Here is a 22,965-nt window from a genome sequence, read left to right as displayed (position 1 = left end):
CCAGTTCGTCGTCGCGCCACCTCCGTCGCCGTCGCCGGAGCCTCCTCTACCCGTTTTGACCCTCAAATCTCTGTTCTGGTGAAGTCCAGTGGCACCTCTTGTGGAAATCGTCACTTTCGAATTCGAAAATCGTCACTGTTTCACTGTTTTCCGGTGTCCTCTCTGTTTTCATTTATTCTCTTGATCATATCATGGCCACTGGAGGAACTGGGAGTGCTATTTCATTCTCCGGAAGCCCCTGCATTACGTCCGAGAAACTAAATGGCCAAAATTACTTATCTTGGTCCGCTGCCGTCGAGATGTGGTTTCTTGGTCAAGGACACCACGAACACCTTGAGAAAGATGGCAGCCACGTACCTTCTGAAAAAGCTGAACAGTGGAAACAAGCGGATTTCCAACTATGTGCTCTATTGTGGCAGTCGGTGGAACCACGACTTTTGATGTCCCTACGGGCCTTCAAAACTTGCCACTCGTTTTGGAAGCGAACTCAGAATATCTATGCAAATGATATTCAACGCCTCTATGATTCGGCGAACAAGTTGGCATCTATGAAAATGACTAACCATGATATGATGTCATTCATGAATGACGCTCAAGCTGCTGTGGAAGAACTTCGAATGTTCTTGGAAGTCGACTCTCTAGCTGAAATGAAGAAAAAGCTTGACAAGTACTATATGGTAATGATCATCCGCTCTATACACCCAGACTTTAATCATATCCGAGATCAGCTTTTGACCTCTCATGAGGTTCCTTCCATGGAAACTTTGATCTCCCGCATGATACGTGTTCCAACTCTTCAAACTCCAGAAACTCTTGTTGTAATGGAACCATCTGTCATGGTTGCCACCCGAGGAAGAGGAGGTCGTGGAACTAGAGGAGGTGGACGTGGAGGTCGTGGACGTCCTCAGTGTACGTATTGTAAAAGGATGGGTCATACCCAAGAAAACTGCTACACTTTACATGGATTTCCTGCCAAAGCAGCCAATGTCTCCCAAGCAGAGACTACTGACTCCAAGTTCACTGAGGACGAGTATCAAGAGTACCTACGCCTCAAATCCAACAGCTTGGCACAGTCATCTCAAGCTCCAAGTACATCAACTGTTTGCATCTCTCAATCCATGGAAGGTCACAATTCATGGGTAATTGACTCTGGTGCTTCTGATCACATTTCTGGTAATACCTCCTTGTTCTCAACCATTTCATTCCAAGAAAAATCTCATTTTATAACCCTCGCAAATGGTTCTAAAACATCCTCAAAGGGAGTCGGTCAAGCCATCTTATCTCCGTCCTTAAATCTAAAATCTGTCCTTTTTGTCCCTAATTGTCCTTTCAATTTAATTTCCTTAAGTCAGTTAACCAAAAAATTGAATTGCTCTGTAACCTTCGATAACAAATCTTTTGTTATACAGGAGCGTGGCTCGGGGAGACAGATTGGAGAAGGATATGAAGCGGGCGGATTATACCATTTTGGATCTCATCCACGTGTGTCATGTGTTGCAGCCCCCAATCCTAAAATGTTACATGATCGGCTTGGTCACCCTCACCTGTCCAAGTAAAAGAAAATGTTTCCTGAACTTAGTCGTCTCCAGACTTTAGAATGTGAGTCATGTCAACTAGGAAAACATGTTAGATCTACCTTTCCTAAAAGATCTCAATCAAAGTGTACTTCTAGTTTTTCTGTCATCCATTCCGATATCTAGGGACCTAGTCGTGTCTCATCTTTTGGCTTTAGGTATTTTGTTACTTTCATTGATGAATATTCGAGATGTACTTGGATTTATCTTATGAAAGATCGTTCTGAATTATTATCCCTCTTCACATCTTTTTTGAATGAAATCAAGAATCAATTTGGTCAAGTAATTAAAATCTTAAGAAGTGACAATGCCAAAGAGTATTTTTCGTCTGCTCTTTCTAATGTTTTGAGTTCCCATGGTATCCTGCATCAGTCTACTTGTCCTCATACGCCACAACAAAATGGTATAGCAGAAAGAAAAAATAGACACTTAGTTGAAACTGCTCGTACCCTTTTGCTTAGTGCCAACGTTCCTGTCCATCACTGGGGAGATGCCATCTTAACTGCAGGTTTTCTTATTAATCGGATGCCATCTTCCTTTCTCAATCATAAGGTCCCTTTCTCCATTCTGTTTCCAGACAATCCTCTCTTTCACACTTCTCCTAGAGTTTTTGGTTGTGTATGTTTTGTTCATGACATGTCTCCCGGGTTAGACAAGCTTTCTGCTCGCTCTCTCAAATGTGTTTTCTTGGGCTATTCACGACTTCAAAAAGGGTATCGATGTTACTCTCCTGAAACCAAGAAATATTACATGTCTGCCAATGTTACTTTTTTTTAACAGACCCCTTACTTCTCTCCATCTGTTCAAGATGTCCATGTCATACAGCAGGTCCTTCCTATTCCCGTGGTTGAGTACAATATTTCCAATGTCCATGTCCCTCCAAGTCTCGACCAAAGTCCTCCTGAGTCATCATCTCCACCTATTGATTCTCTCCAACACAGGACACCGACGAATAGTCCAGTTGTTCCAGAACATGGTGAATCCCCTACTTCAGATTCTTCTTCCTCGTCTCTTGATCCCACGACTCCTGGTGAAGGTGATTTAGGTTGGCCCATTGCTCTCATAAAAGGTACTCGTTCCTCTCGAAATCCACATCCCATTTATAATTTTCTTAGCTATCACCGATTATCGCCTTCCTATTGTTCACTTTTATCCTCAGTGTCTTCTGTTGTTATTCCCAAAAATGTGAATGAAGCACTTGATCATCCTGGATGGCGACAAGCCATGATTGCAGAGATGCAGGCTCTTGAAAGCAATCATACTTGGGAGCTCGTGCCCCTCCCTTCGGGTAAGAAGGCTGTTGGTTGTCGCTGGGTGTATGCAATTAAAGTTGGCCCCGATGGTCAGGTTGATCGACTCAAAGCCCGATTGGTTGCAAAAGGGTACACTCAGGTTTATGGCCTTGACTATTGTGACACCTCTCCCGTGGCCAAGATGACTACTATTCGCCTCTTCTTTGCAATGGCAGCAATTCGTCACTGGCCGCTTCATCAGTTGGATATCAAAAATGCCTTCCTTCATGGTGATCTTGAGGAGGAAGTTTACATGGAGCAACCTCCTGGGTTTGTTGCTCAGGGGGAGTCTGGTATGGTATGCAAATTGCATCGATCTTTATATGGCCTCAAACAATCACCACGAGCTTGGTTTGGAAAATTCAGCTCCATTGTTCAGAAATTTGGGTTAAGACGCAGTGAGGCAAATCACTCAGTCTTTTACAAACATACCTCTCCTGGGAAATGTGTCTACCTAATAGTATATGTTGATGATATTGTTATTACAGGAAATGATACTACTGGAATATCTCAACTGAAGGAGCACTTGTGTAAACATTTTCAAACCAAGGATCTCGGAAGCCTCAAATACTTCTTGGGCATTGAAGTGGCTCAGTCAAAAGATGGAGTTGTAATCTCTCAAAGGAAATATGCTCTTGATATATTACAAGAAACAGGTATGATTGACTGCAGACCAGTAGAGAGTCCTATGGACCCAAATCAGAAGTTAACAACAGAAGAAGGCGAATTATTCTCCAATCCAGAGAGATATAGGAGGCTCGTTGGAAAGTTAATTTATCTCACTATTACGAGGCCTGATCTATCTTTCGCAGTTGGAATTGTTAGCCAGTTTATGCAGACTCCATGTCTTGGACATTGGAATGCCATCATCCGTATTTTAAGGTACCTCAAGAAGGCTCCAGGACAAGGTTTGCTATATGAAGATAAAGGAAATGTTCAAATCTCTGGGTACTGTGATGCTGATTGGGCAGGCTCTCCTATTGACAGACGCTCTACTACGGGATATTGTGTCCTCCTTGGAGGAAATGTTATCTCTTGGAAAAGTAAGAAGCAAAATGTAGTGGCTCGATCCACCGCTGAAGCTGAATATCGGGCAATGACGTCTCTCATGTGTGAACTCATATGGGTAAAGCAATTTCTTCGAGAGCTTAACTTCTGTGAAATTCAGACCATGAAGATGTACTGTGACAACCAGGCTGCTCTCCACATTGCATCAAATCCAGTGTTTCATGAGAGAACTAAACATATAGAAATTGACTGCCACTTTGTTCGAGAAAAATTGATGACCAAGGAAATTTGTACTGAGTTCGTTGGGTCAAATGACCAACTTGCAGATGTGTTGACCAAGTCATTAAGGGGACCTCGGATTGAGTTCATTTGTTCCAAGCTTGGTTCATACAATTTGTATGCTCCAGCTTGAGGGGGAGTGTTAGAATTATTACCTATTGTATCATTAACCCTATGTGTAGGGTGTTGAGTGTGGGAAACTACCTACTGCCGTATCTACTGTTGCATGTAATCATGCCTAGTATCTTAGAGTAGTCTTTTCATATGTACTTGCTTCATTATAAATAGAAGAGGAGGAGAGTGGTACTGTTGTCCACTACTCATATATTTTAAAGTCTCAGTCTCAAGTATCTCAATATATTTGGTGTTTAATTCTTCAAGTAAAACATTTCATTTGTAAAATAGATTAATGTAAAGGAACTGTTGAGGATCTTCCTAAACATATTAAGATTGAAGTTGAGAAATCACTCTCAGAATTTAATTTTCTTAAAAAGAAAAATTCTTTGAATATCAATTAGCTTTTACTTTTTAAATCCTTGGTGTTTAATTCTTTGAGATAAACTTATTTATACTATGTGAAATGTGTCTAATGTTGACATAAAATTGCTGTTTTTCAAATTATCACAATTGAATTTCTGGACAAGTATAAAAAACAGTGAAGCTAAATTGGAAGCAGTGGATAAACTATTTTATGCTTTCATATATTCTTGATTGGTTGCAGCTGTTTGTTTGCAGATTCTAGTGTAGACCCGGCTGCAGCTGGATTACAGGTGGCCTCAGATGGGAAACCAAAAATTCTCGATATTCTTGATTGGTAAGAATTATTGAAGTTTTATCTGTTTTGTATTAATTTACCAATAAGCAATGATATACTTATTTCCCCCTCCAGCACTGGGAGCAAAGACGTTGATACCTCAAAGGTGGTAAAGGTTGACGCTGATGGTTGTATTTTGGGGGCTTCTGGTTAGTGCTAGCTAAGGAAAAATTATGGGAAAATTCTTCAATATATTGTACTATTTCAACTGTCTAGTGCCTTCATCTTAACATGTATCACTTGTGATGACTACTAGTTGCTTATCAGTTTTAAATTCTTGATTGAATTTGAAGTCACAATCCTACTTCATTCTGATACATATGGATGCAAAACAGGGAAGATGCATATGTTGTTTTGTTGTGTTTTTTTTTTCAGTTATTTCCATTTTTTTTGTATTCATAATGAATATTTTTTTCTAAAAAAAAGGCCCATGGGTTGGCCCTATACCACAGGGTTTTTGTGGGCTTTTTGGCCCTGTGGGCTTTTCCCATAAGAGGCTTTTTGGCCATGTGGGCTTTTCTAACCCCAGCCCATATGGGCCAAGGCCAAATCATGAAAACTGGGCCAATTTGACAGGTCTACCGATAATGCTGCAAACAATAAAGTTGTTGGCCACTTGTTGATGACAAAGAGAAAAAGGCTATTTTGGATACCGTGTGTTGCACATTGTGTCGACTTAATGTTGGAAGATCATGAAAAGAAGATCCCCATTCTTCAGGAGACAATTCCAAAAGGTAAAAATATTACTACCTTTATTTATTCAAGATCTTCTCTAATTTGTCTATTACAACATTTCACAAAAGGAAGGAATTTGGTGAGGCCGGGTGTTACCTGTTTCACTACATCGAACCTGACGTTAGGATGCCTACATGAGAATAAGGGAGCTTTGATTAGAATGTTTACTAGCAATGAGTGGAAGTCTAGCAAGTTTTCTAAAACCAATGATGGTAAAATAGTTGAAGATGTTTTTTAGATAAGGAGTTTTGGAAGAATATAATAACTTGTTTGAAGGGTGCATTGCCTTTAATTGAAGTCCTTTGATTAGTTGAATCGGATCAAAAGCCAACCATGGGATTCATTTATGAAGCAATGGATCAAGCAAAGGAGAAGATTCAAAAGGCTTTGAATGCTGTCAAAAAAAGGTATTAGTCATCTAACTATTTATATTTATTAATGGAAAACAAAAAACTAACTCAATGTAATGTATTTTGGTTAGTTATTTGCCTTTGTGGAACATCATTGATGAAAGGTGGGACAAGCAACTCCATAGGCCTTTGCATGCTGCAGGCTATTTTCTTAACCCTCAAATGCATTATCGTCCCGAATTTGAAGCAGATTTGGAAGTGAAACGAGGTTTGATGGAATGTATAACTAGGATGGTTGAGGATGAGGATGAACAAACTCTCATTGATGTTCAAATTGATGATTTTCGAAAACGAGCAAAATGTTTTGGTTGTCCCTTGGCTACTAAGTCAATTAATTTAAAGACTCCAGCAGATTGGTGGGAGTCTTATGGTGATGAATATCCTGAACTCCAAAAATATGCGATTCTTGTATTAAGCTTGACATGTAGCTCCTCCGGATGTGAGCATAATTGGAGTTCCTTTGAGATGGAAGTTAATGTTAGAATATATCTTTATAATAAATTACTAGTAGTGCTCGCTTATCATATTTGTCTTTGCATTTGTTTAGGTCCATACAAAGAGAAGAAATAAGCTAGAGCAAAGCACAATGAATGATGTTCTTTTTGTTATGACCAATTCAAAATTAGTCAAGAAGAAACAAAGAAGAAAACCAGCTCGAATTAACATTGGTGATTGTTCATCCGATGAAGAGTGGATTATGGAAGATGAGCATGAGCAAAATGAAGCATTGGATTTGGATGAGAACTTGATTCCAGTTGAAGTTGAGGAAGATGAAACTTTACATAGTCAAGACTTAGATATGGCTGATTTGAGTGACGAAGGAGATAGGAATGATGGAGCTGAAGATTGTGAGTTTAACTTAGAAGACTATTTGATTTAAAAGAATCATTATTTTGTTACTCCTATATACGTAGGATATTGATTTGCACCTAGTGATGTACTCTTTTATTTCATACATTATGAAATTTACTTATGAATTTTGAGTGACAATAAAATTTGTAGGATCTTATGATTTGTGTTACGATCTTCCGATTTACGATTTATATTTTCCTTTCCGATCTTGAGTAGGATCTCGATTTTGACTACCATGGGAACAATAGAACCAATATACAACAAAATTCATTAGCATAGGCTCTAACCCATGGCTCTAACATCATGTTAAGAAGTGAACTTTAAGTTTAACTCAACCTTACAAAACCAACTTTTAAGATATTGGTCTACACCCACTTACTATAAATTGGTCTTTTCTCTAGTCGATGTGAGACTTTCAACATGCACAATCAAAGTTGTTATCCTTTTTCTTCCTTTACTTTTCAGCTACTTAAGCTTCACAAATATTTCCTTCACCTACAACAAGGAATAACATCTTTCCTTGTTCTAGCAAGATGATGTTTCATCCTCGCCATGCCACACCAACAAGCATGAGGACAAAATTTCCATTTTACTTGTAGTCTATTTGTAGGAAGACTTTCACTATAGTTACAAGTAACATCAAACTTTCTTTTTTATTTACCCACTTTTGAAAAGCAAGAGTCCAGTATAAAACTCACTCAGAAGCAATGGCAGTAGCACATGTAGCAGTTGTACAATACCAATAGCAAAAAACTCACTTCTCCCACAGTCCACTCTTGCCATTGTTTCACACTTGTAGTTGTTCCTCTCCTATCACAGTTTTATCCAAACACACTTCGCTCTTGCAGTTGTTTTGCTGCTACTCCCGCTGTCCCACTCCTCCCGTAGTTTCTTATTCTTGTTGTTCTATAGTTTCACTAAGTTTCTACTAAAAAATTATTGGGGGATAAGTGGAGAGGAGAAGCAGAGAAAGTTGCACATTTATATTGTGTTCATGATTAAAAAGAAACAAAAATTAGTTTTTTTTTTTTCCAAACCGGATTGTGCTACCCAACCTAGTTCACTAAAAAATGGAAACACACATTTTGTGCGATTCAAGGCTCAATTCATACCAGAATTGCAATTCATGCAATTCTTAGACTAAATCACTTGATGCAATCACGATACAGGAGTAAAAACGAGTGTTTCAGCAATTTGTATCATGAGGGAGAAGAAGCGTATCGTATCATGTATTGCACGATAATACTTACTACCATGGTAGGAAATGCAGCATTAACAATAAATTTAGAGTTCAAGAATAAACAAAAATAATAGTAATCTGACACCAACCAATATGGCTTAAAGACTCAGGATAGGTCTCAAGTTATGCAGTATAATATAAGAGTGGTAGTTACCTGAACTAGATGTTCACCTTCTTCATAAGGTTCAGGCTCAATACCTGGAAAGAGATAAGGATGGCTGCATGCCTTTCTTAGCTGTATCACCTATAAATGTGATCACATTTGCGTTAATGTAAAAAGAACAAGCACAAGATAATACTAAAGTATACCATACTTTATGGATGGTACTCATTATTTTTACTTACTAGAAGATTGGGCCAAATAATCTATTAGATAATCGCAAAAACATCAAGGGCAAGTTTGGATTTAATTATTCCAGCAGAAAAATTGCTTTATTTTCAAAATTCTCAAGAAGCTGGCAAAAAAGAAAGGAACTTTGCTTCCAAAATAAGTTGAACAAAATATGCCCTAAGTAAACTATTATATAGCCTTGATTTAAAATGGACCAAATTACCCTTCATTAAAATACGCAAAAGCATAGCCTAATGAATGCTCTCTCCTTCCATTTCACGAAAATAATAGGACAACGATAAAGTTGGGAGACAATAATTAAAACTTGATTTTATAAACTGCTTTAAAAATTGAAACACATTTTTTTTAACATGTAATTGGAATTGCACCCACGAACAAAAAATTAGCTAAAATAGAGTTCAAAACAGGCTTGACTAACAATATTCTGTAGTGACTGGTGATTTGAAGTTCCAGATGATAGTGCAAGTAGCTTATGGAGTTCTTTCCTCAATATTGAAATATAGACCTTTTTCTGCAGGATGACAAGGGGAACTAACCTGTTGGACACAATTTTAATATTCAAAACAACTTCTTAATTATAGCTCAAATTGCAATTAAGGTGTTCAAAAGTAGTCTCCAAGTAGAACAAGATACAACTTACACGGTTGTTTCGGTGAGAGGTGGTAGCACTAAATTTCCACACTCGATAAGCTTTGACTTGGTACGTCGAAGCATAAAAGCTCCCAATATACTTCTTAAAATATTAAGCCTCTCCTTTACCTTTGGAGCATCATGAACTGTTTAGAAACAAAACTGAAATAATTAGAAAGGGATTAAAGAAGTTAATTTTATTATCGTATAATGTTTACACTTTTGCATCATCATAGGGTACTCAACAAGAAATCTTCTAACATATTTTAGCAAGAATGGAAGAATCTAGCAAGGAAAATTTAGAAGTACCTACATCCTTTAAAAAGTTTACATTACTAGTTATGGATTATAGGAAACAAATTTATGAGAAAAGAAACTATGTATTGATCACTCTTACTTTTGTACATATGATGAGCCTGTATTTACAACACCTGTATATAAACTACAAAAGTTAAACTACCAGAATGGATCACTTAAAACAACCTAAGAGCGGCAGTTGTAAAAAAATACTCTAACAAAATTTAGCAAATAATGATAGTTATAACATATTAACTAGTTCATAAAAGCACTTATACACCAATGTTATCGATATCATGTCATTTACCTAGGGTAAGGTCATGAACAACGCATGTACAACCGAGGATAAGAGGAGAATGGAGTAAAGGTCTTTTGTGGGATATAAGAAAGAGTAAGGAAGTTGATTATTAAGTACAGAGGAAGGCATGCAATTTATCAAATATCATTCATGCTTTGAGAATTGCATCTCCCAAAAAGCAACGAGAAACATTATGGTGAAGAAGAAGGGTAGAGGCAGTGTTAACCAAGTGTCAATTCTTTTATTCATGACATAGTTCTATGGTGGTGTGAGAAAGTTGTTTGGTGAAGAATACCATGTGATTTCAAAAAAGACTGGAATTGGGAGAAACATATTCACAAGCATTGTTTGGTCATAAAATTGTAATAAAGGTCCCAAATTGATTTGGAATTTCACATAAGAAACTTTGGAATATAGAAAAAACATCAAAATGATTTTTCATTAAGAATAACCAAGTACACAAGCAAAAATCATCAATGACATGACTAGACCCCAAATATTTGAATGAACCAAGTCAAAAGGATACAAAGCACTTTTATTAACTCAGACCATATGCATGACAAGTATGTTATCCTGACTAACATTGAAAAGATGAACGATAAGAAAACCTTAGAACCATAAGACACATTTTGTTAGTGCAAGGATGACCAAAGCGTTGATGCTCAGGGGATTGAGACGCAGAGGAGGTATATGCAACTAGTTTTGGCAAATAGTATACTCTTCTAGACTTATGCCCTGCTCCAATCATTTGTCTAATACACCAATCTTGAACAAGAACATAATTATTAACAAAAGATACATAATAGATTTTGTTACTAGTGAGTTTGCTAATTGAAATTAAAATAAAAAAAAAACACCCAAAAATATGAAGTACAAAATCTAAGGTAAGATTAGGAGAGGGTCGTGTTTGACCAACACCATGAACTTTTACTTAAGCGCCCTAGCATTACCAGATTGACCAACGTTGGTAATAGGCTGAAACCTCATCAGATGCTCCTGTAGAAATGACTTAGCAATATATTAGCAGTGAATTTGGAATCTCTGCCAAGTTTTGGTGTTGTCCCTCTACTTAGCCTTCAAACCACACTAATGGACACTGATTTTGATGTTTTAAAATATATTACCCTTTTAATATACCAACATCCATATATTTTAAAGCTCAATAGAGGAACAACACCAAAAACTCAACAGAGAATTTGGACTCTATTAGCAGTCTTGAGTTTCATCATGCCTCTGTACAACAGTCTAACACAATATGGCCATACGGTTGACAATAGTTGCAATGAAGACATTGACCATGATTTCCACACCGTCCACCCCAATTAGTAGAGTAGGAGTAAAAGGCAGATACATTTGTTGAAAGTTCAAGAGACTTTCCAAGAATGTGAGGAATAGGGAGACAAATTCACTAGCGATATCATAAGATAGAACAATAGTACCGGAAATTATTTGATTACAAACAGAGTCAAACTTAGGAGGAAGCCCAAATAATGCAAGTACCACAAAAAAACTTTCCACGTTCATGCATCGTTAGTGAAAGGCATGAGGACATCAAAATCAACAATCATGCGGTCAAGCTTACTGAGATACGTTTGTACTATGGTCTTCAAGCTTTACGAAAATAAGGTTGGAGATAACATTTCATATGTAATAATTACTATTGGAATAAAGTCTCTAGGCTTTATTCTAAACATCATAACAAGTAGTAACAACTTGATATTGGGGTTGCAATTTGCCATCAATGGAAAACCAAACAACGCTACATGCAGAGACATCAATTTGCTTCCATCGGGCATGATCACCACTAGAAATATCTTTTCTTTTTTTGCCAAGTGGTTTTCACGGCCTTGACCTTGAAACCATAATTGGACAGCAACAACACAAGAAATGTAATTGCTTGTTCTCTCACATGGAATCAACAGAATAAAACTAAAAGTCACTACAAAAGTGGTTTTTGAGTGGGAGTTGGCAAAACCCACGGGAAACAAGCCAAAACAGAGTGCCTAGATGTGAGAAAGGTGGTAGAATGTGTGTCGTAAAGTGAGTCGTGCTAAAAGAAAGAGAAAAATGACAATCTATTACGGATGCATGAAATGTACACGACAGGAAGAAGTTGTTCTTGTGGGTGTGAGGCAGTGAAACGAAGCTTGGTGGTTGCCAGGGGAGGGGGTTTCTAATAGCACGGTCACCGGAGAAAAAGAGTGCCTAGGGACGAAAAAGGAAAAGGCACGCAATGGCCATGGGTATTGTTCACCGGAGAGGAATGGAAGAGGGATAAAAAAAACTAAAACAAACTTATACTATATAAAAGATGAATTATCATATGTGTCTCATGCAGACCACATAATATGTATTTAAAGTAATTTATAAATCAAATACATTAAATTCTTGCCTAATAATCAAGGATCAATGACCTTAATTTCCTAAAATATTTAACAGCTAATGATTAAAAAATTTGTAATAGTTAATTACTAATTACATTCTATTCCTAACTCATAGAAGTTATACTCTAACATGGATCAAGTTAAATTAGTGAGCACTAAGATTCTATAATTGTGAAGCAAACTTCTAGAAGAACCAAAATAACACAACACAATGCTAAATTAAATAAAGAATTACCTGATGAAAGATCACTGATGTCCTTAAACGTAGAAAGGAACTGATCCAGTGTACCAAAGACAGAAGGCATGCAAAAATACATCAAAGCCCATAGTTCAGACAGATTATTTTGAATAGGTGTGCCGGTCATCAACAATCGTCTTGGCATTATGTAGCGATCTTTGAGAATGTTAAATAAAACCTGTCAATGTTCTGAGAATTTTACCATGTACCAATAACCTCAAAGGATGAAGAATACTACATTGTTCAACTTTTCATGATTTACATATTTTGATCCTAAAGAGCTAATAACATGAAATGGAAAGTATACATTTATGCAGAAATAAATACTAATCATTTTTCTATATTTTGCGTCAGTTCTGTCACGCAAATGTGTTCATTGATGTATTCTAGTAAGTTACAATTTTCTATTGGATTTAATGTCTCAAATACACCCTTTAATCACTATTAGATTTTAGACTCTAGAGCTATCGACCATGCGACACCCTTCCCTAAATACTTTGCCACATATTCCTCATGTCCTAGCAACAAGAAAATTTCTAGAGCTAATGGAAATAAGATAATTGCAGTTGGTCAAGGAGATGTCCAAATAAACCCAACCATAATTCTAAAAAATGTTCTGCATGTTCATAAATTGTCCACAAATTTGATATGCATACAAAACTTACCAAGGATCTCTCATGTAATGCATTTTATATAGCAACTCTTGCATTTTGCAGAACAAAAAATCAGGAAAAACAACTGGACAGGCTAGAGAATGGAATGACCTTCACTACATGAAATATTTGAATTTGCCCTTTAAAAGTCAATCTTTCATATCTGAATCCTCCATTACCAACACAAAAAATTCACTTGCTTCGTCATCCATTAGGACATCCTTCATTTCATTTTATATAGCTATTGCATCCGTCCTTGTTCAAAAATTGAAATTTGCAGAGTCTTCATTATGAGTTGTGTGAGTTGGCCAAAAATAAATTTGTGGGGTCCCTCTAATGGTCCTAATATTTCAGGGACTAAATGGTTTATCACATTTATCGATGATTGTACAAGGGAATCATGATTATTTCTCCTTAAACGCAAATCTAAGGTTAGCTCTATTGTTATGCATTTTGAGTCAGATAACGCTAAATATTATTTCAATCAAACCTTAAATTCCATTTTACAAAAAGAAGAATCCATGAATCCTCATGTATTTACACACCCTAACAAAATGGAATTGTTGAAAGGAAATAATGAGCACTTACTATAACAAACTAGAGCATGCTTTATCAAAATAAGGTTCCAAAACAATTTTGGAAAAAGCCATACTTATTGCCACTTATTTAGCTAACAAGTTACCTTCTACTGTTTTTGTCATTAATTATCCACTTGTTCTATCCACATATAACTCATTAACCTTCCACCTAGAATATTTGGGTGTGTCTCATTTGTACATATTCACAAACAACAAAGGGAAAAACTAGACCCAAGGGCTATTAAATTTGTTTTCATACGAAAAAACTCAACCCATAGTAAAGTTCAACACACAAGATTCTAAAATTAAGGAACTCGTTGGACACATTAACAAAACTTACAGACTCGAGTAAATTGCTACTTAGCATTCAAGGTAATATTCCTTACTCTTGTGCACTCAATCCATTAAATTTCCCTAAAGAAGGTGTTTGTGTAAATGATTTTGGACCCACAAACTATAAGACCCGTAGAATTTAATTAATTAAATAATTAATTAATTAATAAATGCGGGTGGGAAAATAATTTATATCAATAAATTATGGTTGGTATGACGTGGAAAAGTACAAGCCCAAGTGGTTGAGAGTACTTCGATTGTGTGAGAGGACTTGGGTTCGAGTCCTATGTATGCTAACTTTTGTGTTATTGTTTTATTATTTAAATCTATGTAATCATGTTCTGGTATGATATGATGTCTGAATTGGATTTGTTAAGCATGAAACATCACTTGGTTGAATTGGTTGTGCAATTGCTTTGTGATTGAATGGTTATGGGTTCAAACCTTAGAGAACCAAACTAAAAACTTTATTTTTGGCATTTTGGCTTGGAATTGAATATGAAAGGTTGGGAAAAAACCCTGTTGAGAGGCAGCCTTGGGTAGCTGAAAAACAGATCATAAAGGTCAATTAAATGGTAATTAACAATACCATTAGGTAAATTTTCGTTTTGGGTAATTAAACTCTACTAAAAGCCAAGTTTAAAAGGGTAAAAAGTGGTCATAGTGAAGGTTTTGGCAAGCTGGAATAGCAACCTGAATTAGAGCACGAAAATCAGAGAGATTGGTGAGGTTTGAGTGAGGTTCTCGTGAGGTTTGAGTGAGCACACCAAGAACGGGGAGACGTGGTGATCATTGGAGTATCTCAAACATTTCAATTTAAGCGAAGGAATTCCAGGTTAGGGGAGCTGGACTCCGTAATTTTATGCTTATTAATAATAATGTGTGTGACGTATGGTATATTGGATGTCTATGCACTGTTGATTCTGTGTAATTCTGCGTTTCTGGAAATTTCCAGAAACCGCCTGGCGGGTGACAAACCACCGCCAGGCGACTCATGCAATTTCATGTGTTCTGGGTTCCTGGAAGAGGAACCGCCTGGCGGCACACTCTTGGCCGCCAGGCGACGCAAGGCGTCTTAACCAATTTCTGGGTTTGCTGATGATGCGCCTGGCAGGACTGGTTGAACCGCCAGGCGGCGCGGGGCAATCTGACTCGTTTTGAGTTTTCTGGAATTCTGGGTTGAATCTGATCGGGGCAAAAGTCAGTGGTAATTCTTATAGAGTAATACTGCTGACCAACGGTGGGTATAATCACGTAATTAAGGGCTTAAATGAATGGAACAATGTATATAAGTTTAGGGTTGAATGAGTGATATCTTTAATTACGATTTGAACTGGGTTAGTGTGAATTGGACATAGGAATAGTTGATCAATGTAATTAAATATTGAATTGTTATGATTGTGCTTGGAATAGGATTGCATTGTAGTGGGAATTCACAAAGATGGAGAAATGGTGGGGTTTTGGGTGCGGGGAAAATCTGGAAAAAATGTCCAGATGGTAAGCACCGCCTGGCGGCACGGGGGCTGGCCGCCAGGTGCCAGCGCAGTGGCAGGGCTGCTGCAGGTTGAAGTGTCGTGCGCTGAGGTTGGATTCTGTTCCCGTTGGGTTAGGGTCCGTAGATGGAATTACCTTAGAAGGTAGTGATATCAGATATTAGACGTCTTCCTATATTATGGCGTAGTAGAGATTCTGAATACTGGATAAGTTGGGTGCAAGGGTGTTTAGAGAATTGACCATTTATTGTGAATGAGAGTTCAAACAGTGTAATAGGCTTGGCAACAACTTAATGGTAAAGAATCTAAGAGTACTAATAGGTTAAGAAGGAAGGAGCTTAAATGTTATAATTGAATGTGTCCTGTTATCAAGCTAGGGAGTGAGGATTGAACCTCACCATTGTTAGTAACCATTTAAGTTAGATGATACCGGGGATTGATCAGATGGAAATGAGGTAAGAAACTGTGCTAGACTTGAGCAGAAAAACCAGTACGCACAGTACTATCACGGCGCCTGGCCGTGGGACGCGAACCGCAAGGCGGTAGCGGGATCACAGTGGGGTCTCAAGGCTTGGTGCCCCTGGCAGCGGGGGCAGTTCCGCCAGGCGGTCTCTGCAGCGAGAGGGATTTTAAGGCACTGTGCGCCTAGCGGTACGCGACACCCGCCAGGCGGTCTAGGAGCTGTCACCCGCCAGGAGATTTGTACTGCTGCAGCATGGAATTTTGGTTGTGTAATTGTGATCTACAAGGCGTCTAGCGGTGCTTTAAAGATGGGATTGCTGGTGTTCCTTGAGTTGTGGCTCGGAACGTATCCCTTGAGTTATGGCTCGTGATAGGGGTTAAGCACGTGGTATTCCTTGAGTTGTGGCTCGGAATAGCATCTCTTGAGTTGTGGCTCGGGATGACGGATGAACACGAGGAACCCTTGAGTTGTGGCTCGGGTTGGCGAGTGTTGCCGGTGTGAGTGTGCTGGTTGTGGCCAGTACGGATGGGTCCAGATAGATTGCCCTCCTCAGTTGTTGGCTGGCGAGTTTGGTAGTCTTTGGACGATACGGACTATGTTCGTATATGGGAACTCTACCTGGCGTTACGGTGTATGATCCGTAGCATTGTTTCCCGCACGTGCTCTATCGGTTGTGGCCGATAGGTATGGCAGCAAGTTACCTTGAAGTAATCATTAGACGATGTAGAACACGAATAATCTGATTGGGAGTCAGATGGTAGGAATTAAAGTATAGAACAAAAGTATAGAACAATGTGGGATGTTAAGTTATGTACAGTGATATGTGTGTATGTAAATATATATGTTGTAACATTATATGATTTATATGTTAAGCTCACCCTATCTGCGTGTGTTTGGCGATGATCGTGTACGCGGTACACGGGAGCAGATGTTGTTGATGCAAGTGGCTCATAGTCATAGAGAGGGGTTCGACTCGGGGAATTCTTATGTTTTCTTTATTTGCTTTTGGAACAAGTTGTAAACCCTGATGGGTGATTTTATAACGTTGTTCTTTTATTTTTTGTAACAGATGGTTATGAACTATATTTGCTCATTTAATAAATTTTAAATTTTCCCGCGTTTTGGAAAAATGAGATATTATTAAATGCGTTGTTATTTATTTGTTTCTCTTATTTTATTTATAAATCCGTAATATCCCGACGGAATGTTACACAAACCACATGACTCGATCATCTAATGCTTCATATCTTATTGACCCGGTCCAAGAAACAAAAAAATTACATTTGCACATGGAACTTCCAGTACAGTTGCTGAAAAAGGCTATATTATGATAAACTAGAATCTAATTCTGAATTTCTGCATGTGCCTACATTATCTGGCAATTTGACTTCTATTTACAAACATACAATGGATTTACAACTTGTCAATTTAAGGATCAGGGAATAGGGAAGGTGATTGGCTTTGCTAAGGAAGACAATGGGCTCTACCTCCTTCATGACTTCTATGTCACGCATGAATTAACTCTTTTGGATCATGAGGGCAAACCTGACACCTAATGTCAGAATGTAATTCCACCAAGAAACACCCAAGACTTGTTCCTCAGAACTAGGTTTGGGCAATTAATAAATCGAATTCTTGGACATGATGTTCAACTGTCAATTTGCCTCAGGGATGCCAATCTTTCGTATATATTACCACGTCCATTTTCACCATATCTCTCCAGTAAAGTTGTAGAAAAATTTTCCGAGATAGGTGTCTGACTTTGTTATGTAATATTGGAACCAATGACATGCATCACCTTCCATATTGATGAAAGTGACACGCAACTGCTCTAATGGCTTAACATGGTGCACTTTGAAGAATTTCTCCATTCTCATCTTCTCCCTCGTCTTCACTAGAACCTATTTTGGTGGTGTTGGAGTTCCCATTATCATTCTGGAGTTTGCTTTTGTAGGATGTTCCAAGATGAGGCTACGAATTTTGTTCAAGTCAAGCATGTTTTCTTTAGTGTGACATCTTTCTACAACTCTGCTATCATATTTATTGCTATCAGGATGTGTTTTTCCATCACAAAAAAGGAGAAAGTGGTAGGTCGGACCAGTTGTTAGGTTTTCTATAATGATAAAAAGAAAAGGGCTTTATTTGTTCCCGGGTTTATTGAGTTTTAGAACAAAATGAGTACACAAAGGAGTCTATTCTGTTCACACTAGAATCTGTCCGGTTTTTATCTAACCAAAAAATCTCCCTTCCTTCCCTACAGGGGTCTAATTTATGAAAGGCAGATGTAAACAACTATACAACTAACTAACTATTATAGAAAACCTAACTAATAGTCAAAGGATAACAAAGGTTTATTTCCTATTTTTACCTCTCTTCCTGAAATACACTGTTAATGTCCTATTGGTATCCTGTGGTCCAACATATCTCCAATACATACCATATGTAATAACTAACACTTCACTGAAATGTAATTAAACAAGCTTTATATACGGAAGCATACTTTTTACTGAACACTGCCAAACATATGGCATTTAAGAGTTTTTTCAACATACACTAGATGGATTTTTAAGTCTCTGAGCTTCATCAATGATTGCATACTGCCATGGTATTTGAGAAAGAAAATCCTGATCCACCAGTGCAATGTCATATGAAGTTAATAGCACATCAAAAGGCAACAAGACCTGATAAAAGTTGCAGAAAATGAAAATTAGTAGACATTCAAACACCCTTAATACTAGGTTTTGAAAAAGACTTTGCATGCCATTGCGTTCATCAAAAGGCAATAAGACCTGATAAAAGTTCAACCAAATAATTAGTAGACATCCTAACACCTATACTACTAACAACCATACTACTTGATTTTGAAAAGGACTTTTCAGGTGATTGCCATTTAGCCACGATTCCAATAACTTCACTATTTTCTTTTCCTCCTATTTTTCCTCAAAATGAGAGCGACACTCGAATAGTATTATTTGTGCTTGTTGATTGCTAAAGCTCATAATACTTCTACCGTTGGTAGGTCATCAGGTTAGAAAAAAAAATTGTGTTTTCCACGGTATTCCTATGTTACAACTTCCACAACAATATTTGGTTATCCGAACATTGCTTTTTAATAAATGTAATCCAGAACTCCATATTCAAAGAGCATACACGATAGTATAGTTTACTCACATTCATTGTTGATGACTGTCTTGCTACATGTTCACGTATTTTCATGCGTAGATTGCACCTATTTTCTTTATCACCAACATATTTGAGGACTGTTAGTTTAGGGGTAAATTTGACTATCTCTAGCACCCAACCCTCAGTCACACTTAGAGGACATATTACCACTGAAAATAATATAAAAGCATAAGAGAGCTAAATATTTATCAAAACACAGATTACAAGATAAAAATATAAATTCTTAAATTAAACAAAGATTCCTTCACTCACAAAATGGCCCATCAGACAACCGGCACACTTTTAAATAGCTTAAAAAGGAGATAGCCTGCAAAGTCTTGCCCAGTCCCATCTGTCCATATCCAAAATAAACATAAAAAAAAAAAAAAAAAAAAAAAACTAGGATCGCATCTTGATTTTGTATTTGAATGAGAATATTGTGAACCTCGTATCAGCCTTACATTTGGTCAATTAGGGAAAAACAAGGCCCAAGCTAAATTAAAAAGCATGCACAACTCTTAGAAGTTAACCATTTTTAAGATAATACAGCTCTTTGTATGTGAACAAACAAGATATGAAACAATGGAGATAAATAATCATGCAGCTCAGAAGCAACAAAAACAATAGATGTTTGCATGCCATGACTAAGCTCACCTCCATTAGTTCATTAAAAATACTGAAACTCTTAAACAAGTAAACTGCAATTTCAAGAAGCATATGATATCTGATAAACATGTAACAGCCAGCCTTTTACCAGGTAAAATATACTGATTTTACATAACAAAATGACAACAATGCAGAAAGGAAAGCTTGGATCTGTGAAAGGGACTGTTCCCTTCTTAGGTTCTCTTTAGAGGTTTTCTAATTTGTAATTACTGCCATGAGCAGCTAGACCTCCCCATAGGGATTGGATGTCATATTCATCTCTAAAATATTCTAGTGATATATAAATATATATAGAGAGAGACATATATATATATATATATATATATATATATATATATATATATATATATATGTGTGTATATATATACATATACATATATATATATATATATGTGTGTGTATATGTATATATGTGTGTGTGTGTATATATATATATATATATACACACACACATATATACATATACACATATATATATATAGGTCTCTCTCTCCCTCCCTCCCTATATATATATATATATATATATATATGTGTGTGTGTGTGTGTGTGTGTGTGTGTGTGTGTGTGTATATATATATATGTGTGTGTGTGTGTATGTGTGTGTCTCTCTCCCTCCCTCAAATATTCACAATGCTTATATTTATCTTACTCCTAGTTTTAATATTTAAAATCTAAGTTCTGGCTAGCAAGCGAGTATTAACTCTGAAATCAATGAGATATACAGGAATAAATTTCAATATATCAAGTGTATCTAACATCGGATCATAATACTCAAATGTTTTGTTATATGTTTGAGGAATCAGCATTCAATAATGATAGATATTTGTCATATACATGTGGTTCAATAACTCTAACCCTAACTGGCAACTTCAACTAAATTGGTGCACTTGCCAAAATAAACCAACAGAGTAATAACTACTTTAAAAGATGAATTTCATGACTATAATACCAATTAGATTAAACAAAAATTTCCTGTCAGTTTACACAAGCTCTGACACAGAATTGAAGAGTGTACCTCATCCCCTGCAAATAATAGAAAAGTTCTAGTCATAACCTAATAAAAAATGTTGCTTCATAAATACTATCGAACCTACCAGGTCTTAAATCTTCAAAACAGAATAACAAAACTAAAAAACATCATCTCTCAATTTTGGACATTTTTTCTTCATTTTTGTAAAGAATTACAAAATGAATGTTGCGCAATTGCTGACTTGTGCAGCTTGGTCATAGGTTTCAAATCTTGGAATCAGCCTCTGGCATACAAGGCTAAGACTGTGCATATCCACCCTCCCTAAACCTCACCAAGCCAGAACCTCATGCCCTAGGACACCCTATTGCTACAAAAAAAAAGTGAAACAACTAAACAACATGCCTTATTGTACACAAACATCAATAGATTGGATTGATACTGAATGGAGAAAAGTTCCTCCTTGCCAAACACAGAGAATACCATATGGATATCACCCAAACTCTAATATTAATTTAATAAACAAAAAGTGCATAACTACAATTTCAGAGTAAATATATGTTTTATCCCTCCAAAGAATATTCCATACCCCACATTACATGGTCTCTATTACATTGTCTCTAATCCTGTATCATAATAAATATTAAACTTGGCACTTCAAAGATAATGCCATCAGTTTCAATTAGATATTACAATAAATAGACATTAAAGGACTAATTTTAAGTATTTAAAAAGGTGAGAATAACATGACTGTTAGGGTTATATATATATTTCATATATATGGTTTATAGTCATGGTTATAGTTATAGTCATTGAGAGATTGTGGTTCTATATGGTTATATAACATTAGTCTTATACATATAAGGCATTTGACACCAGTTTTACACCAAAACCTTAAGGCAATGTTGTTATGGGTCTCTATTCTTATATAGTGTTTAACTTTGTCTTTTCTATCCAATGTAGAACTTTTTGACTCACACTTGGACTATTCCCAACATCTCCCCTCAAGGGTGAGTCCCTTGTGTTTTTTTTTTCTTCATGATATATTTCCCTTCAGGTGTATGAGTGACCCCTTTGGTTGTGGTCATGCGGTCATTCACTTCGGTGATCCCTTTTTGTTATGGTTATGGTTATGCGGTCAGTCACTCCTAACCATCGGCTCTGATACCACTATTGGGTTTATATTTTATATTTTTCACATATATGAGGTTATGGGCATAGTCATGGTTATATTCATTGAGAGATTGTGGTTCTATATGGTTATATAATATTAGTCTTACACACATAAGGCATTTCACACCAGTTTTACACCAAAACCCTAAGGCAATGTTATTATGGGTCTTTATTCTTATATAATGTTTAACTTTGTCTTTTCTATCCAATGTGAGACTTTTTGACTCACACTTGGACTATTCCCAACAATCAGAACATGTGTTACTACCTACTAGATATTGGCAACACAATTCTTTCAATAATCTCTAGTTGAATTCCATGTATTTCCCACGAAGAGAATGACTTGACGGCACAAAATTCATCCAAATATATATTTTAAAGTATGTTGCTAAGAATGTAACGCACATGTATAGGAGACCAAATGAAGAATATGTAAGAAAGTTAATAATCCATGTATGAAGGAAGGGACCAAACCAGTAAAACTTACATTACAAATACCAATTTAATAAGTGTTTAACTATAGGATCAAATTGAAAATCTGCTCACATGTGTAAGAATATTATGTATGCACAGTCCGGAACGGACCAAAATTAACTCAAACTTCCTTTCAAACTCTCAGAATTTCAATGCAGACAAACCAATTGAACCGGAGATTAGACCTTACAATCTCCGAATTCATACTTTTCCCCCAAAGAATGTTTGCAAATGGAACAAAATAAAAAAATGGACAACGCCACGCCACAGTTTCTTTCACATCCCGACAAATTAAGAGCAACGAAACAAATTGAATGGGTTACAGTCTCACCGAGGACAACGTTGACGCCGAGTTTGTACCTCCGTATTAGCCAGGAAACCCCTTCCACCTGGTGCGGCTTAAGGGTTGCCTTGAGTCCGAGCTCTTCCTCGCACGGTGGCGCGTCGCAGGCGCGTGCCTCGTCATCTAGTATGATTTTTGTAACAACTTGAAGCTTCTGTTCGTAGCTAAGATTCATGGCGTCGATGTGCGTCGAGTAGGTTGTTTGAGAAGCTTTTGAAGTAAAGAAAAAAATTAAACGGCTACTCTGTTTTGAAAAT

The 22,965-nt window shown here is 37.0% G+C and overlaps 1 protein-coding gene across 3 annotated transcripts in view; it reads right to left on the bottom strand.

Annotated features, from left to right (window-relative positions):
* The window catches only part of LOC114185506 (probable helicase CHR10), a 38,206-nt gene extending 15,241 nt beyond the window's left edge, over positions 1–22,965 (bottom strand). The window contains exons 1-9 of one of the 3 annotated variants that reach the window (XM_028073261.1): positions 22,697–22,965; positions 20,767–20,774; positions 19,359–19,437; positions 19,095–19,255; positions 18,476–18,604; positions 12,401–12,581; positions 9,197–9,332; positions 8,975–9,092; positions 8,359–8,448 (exon numbers count right to left, since the gene is read on the bottom strand). In XM_028073261.1, the coding sequence (XP_027929062.1) occupies positions 8,359–8,448; positions 8,975–9,092; positions 9,197–9,332; positions 12,401–12,581; positions 18,476–18,604; positions 19,095–19,255; positions 19,359–19,437; positions 20,767–20,774; positions 22,697–22,883 (1,089 nt within the window). In that variant the 5' untranslated portion in view covers positions 22,884–22,965. The remainder of the gene's footprint in view (positions 1–8,358; positions 8,449–8,974; positions 9,093–9,196; positions 9,333–12,400; positions 12,582–18,475; positions 18,605–19,094; positions 19,256–19,358; positions 19,438–20,766; positions 20,775–22,696) is intronic. The other 2 variants (XM_028073258.1, XM_028073260.1) reach the window with 2 other exon arrangements.

Source organism: Vigna unguiculata, chromosome 5 (assembly GCF_004118075.2).
Source record: "Vigna unguiculata cultivar IT97K-499-35 chromosome 5, ASM411807v1, whole genome shotgun sequence".
In the NCBI taxonomy this organism is placed as follows: Eukaryota; Viridiplantae; Streptophyta; class Magnoliopsida; order Fabales; family Fabaceae; genus Vigna; species Vigna unguiculata.
The sequence above is the reverse complement of the archived record's forward strand: the minus strand, read 5'-3'. Positions and strand labels throughout refer to the sequence as shown.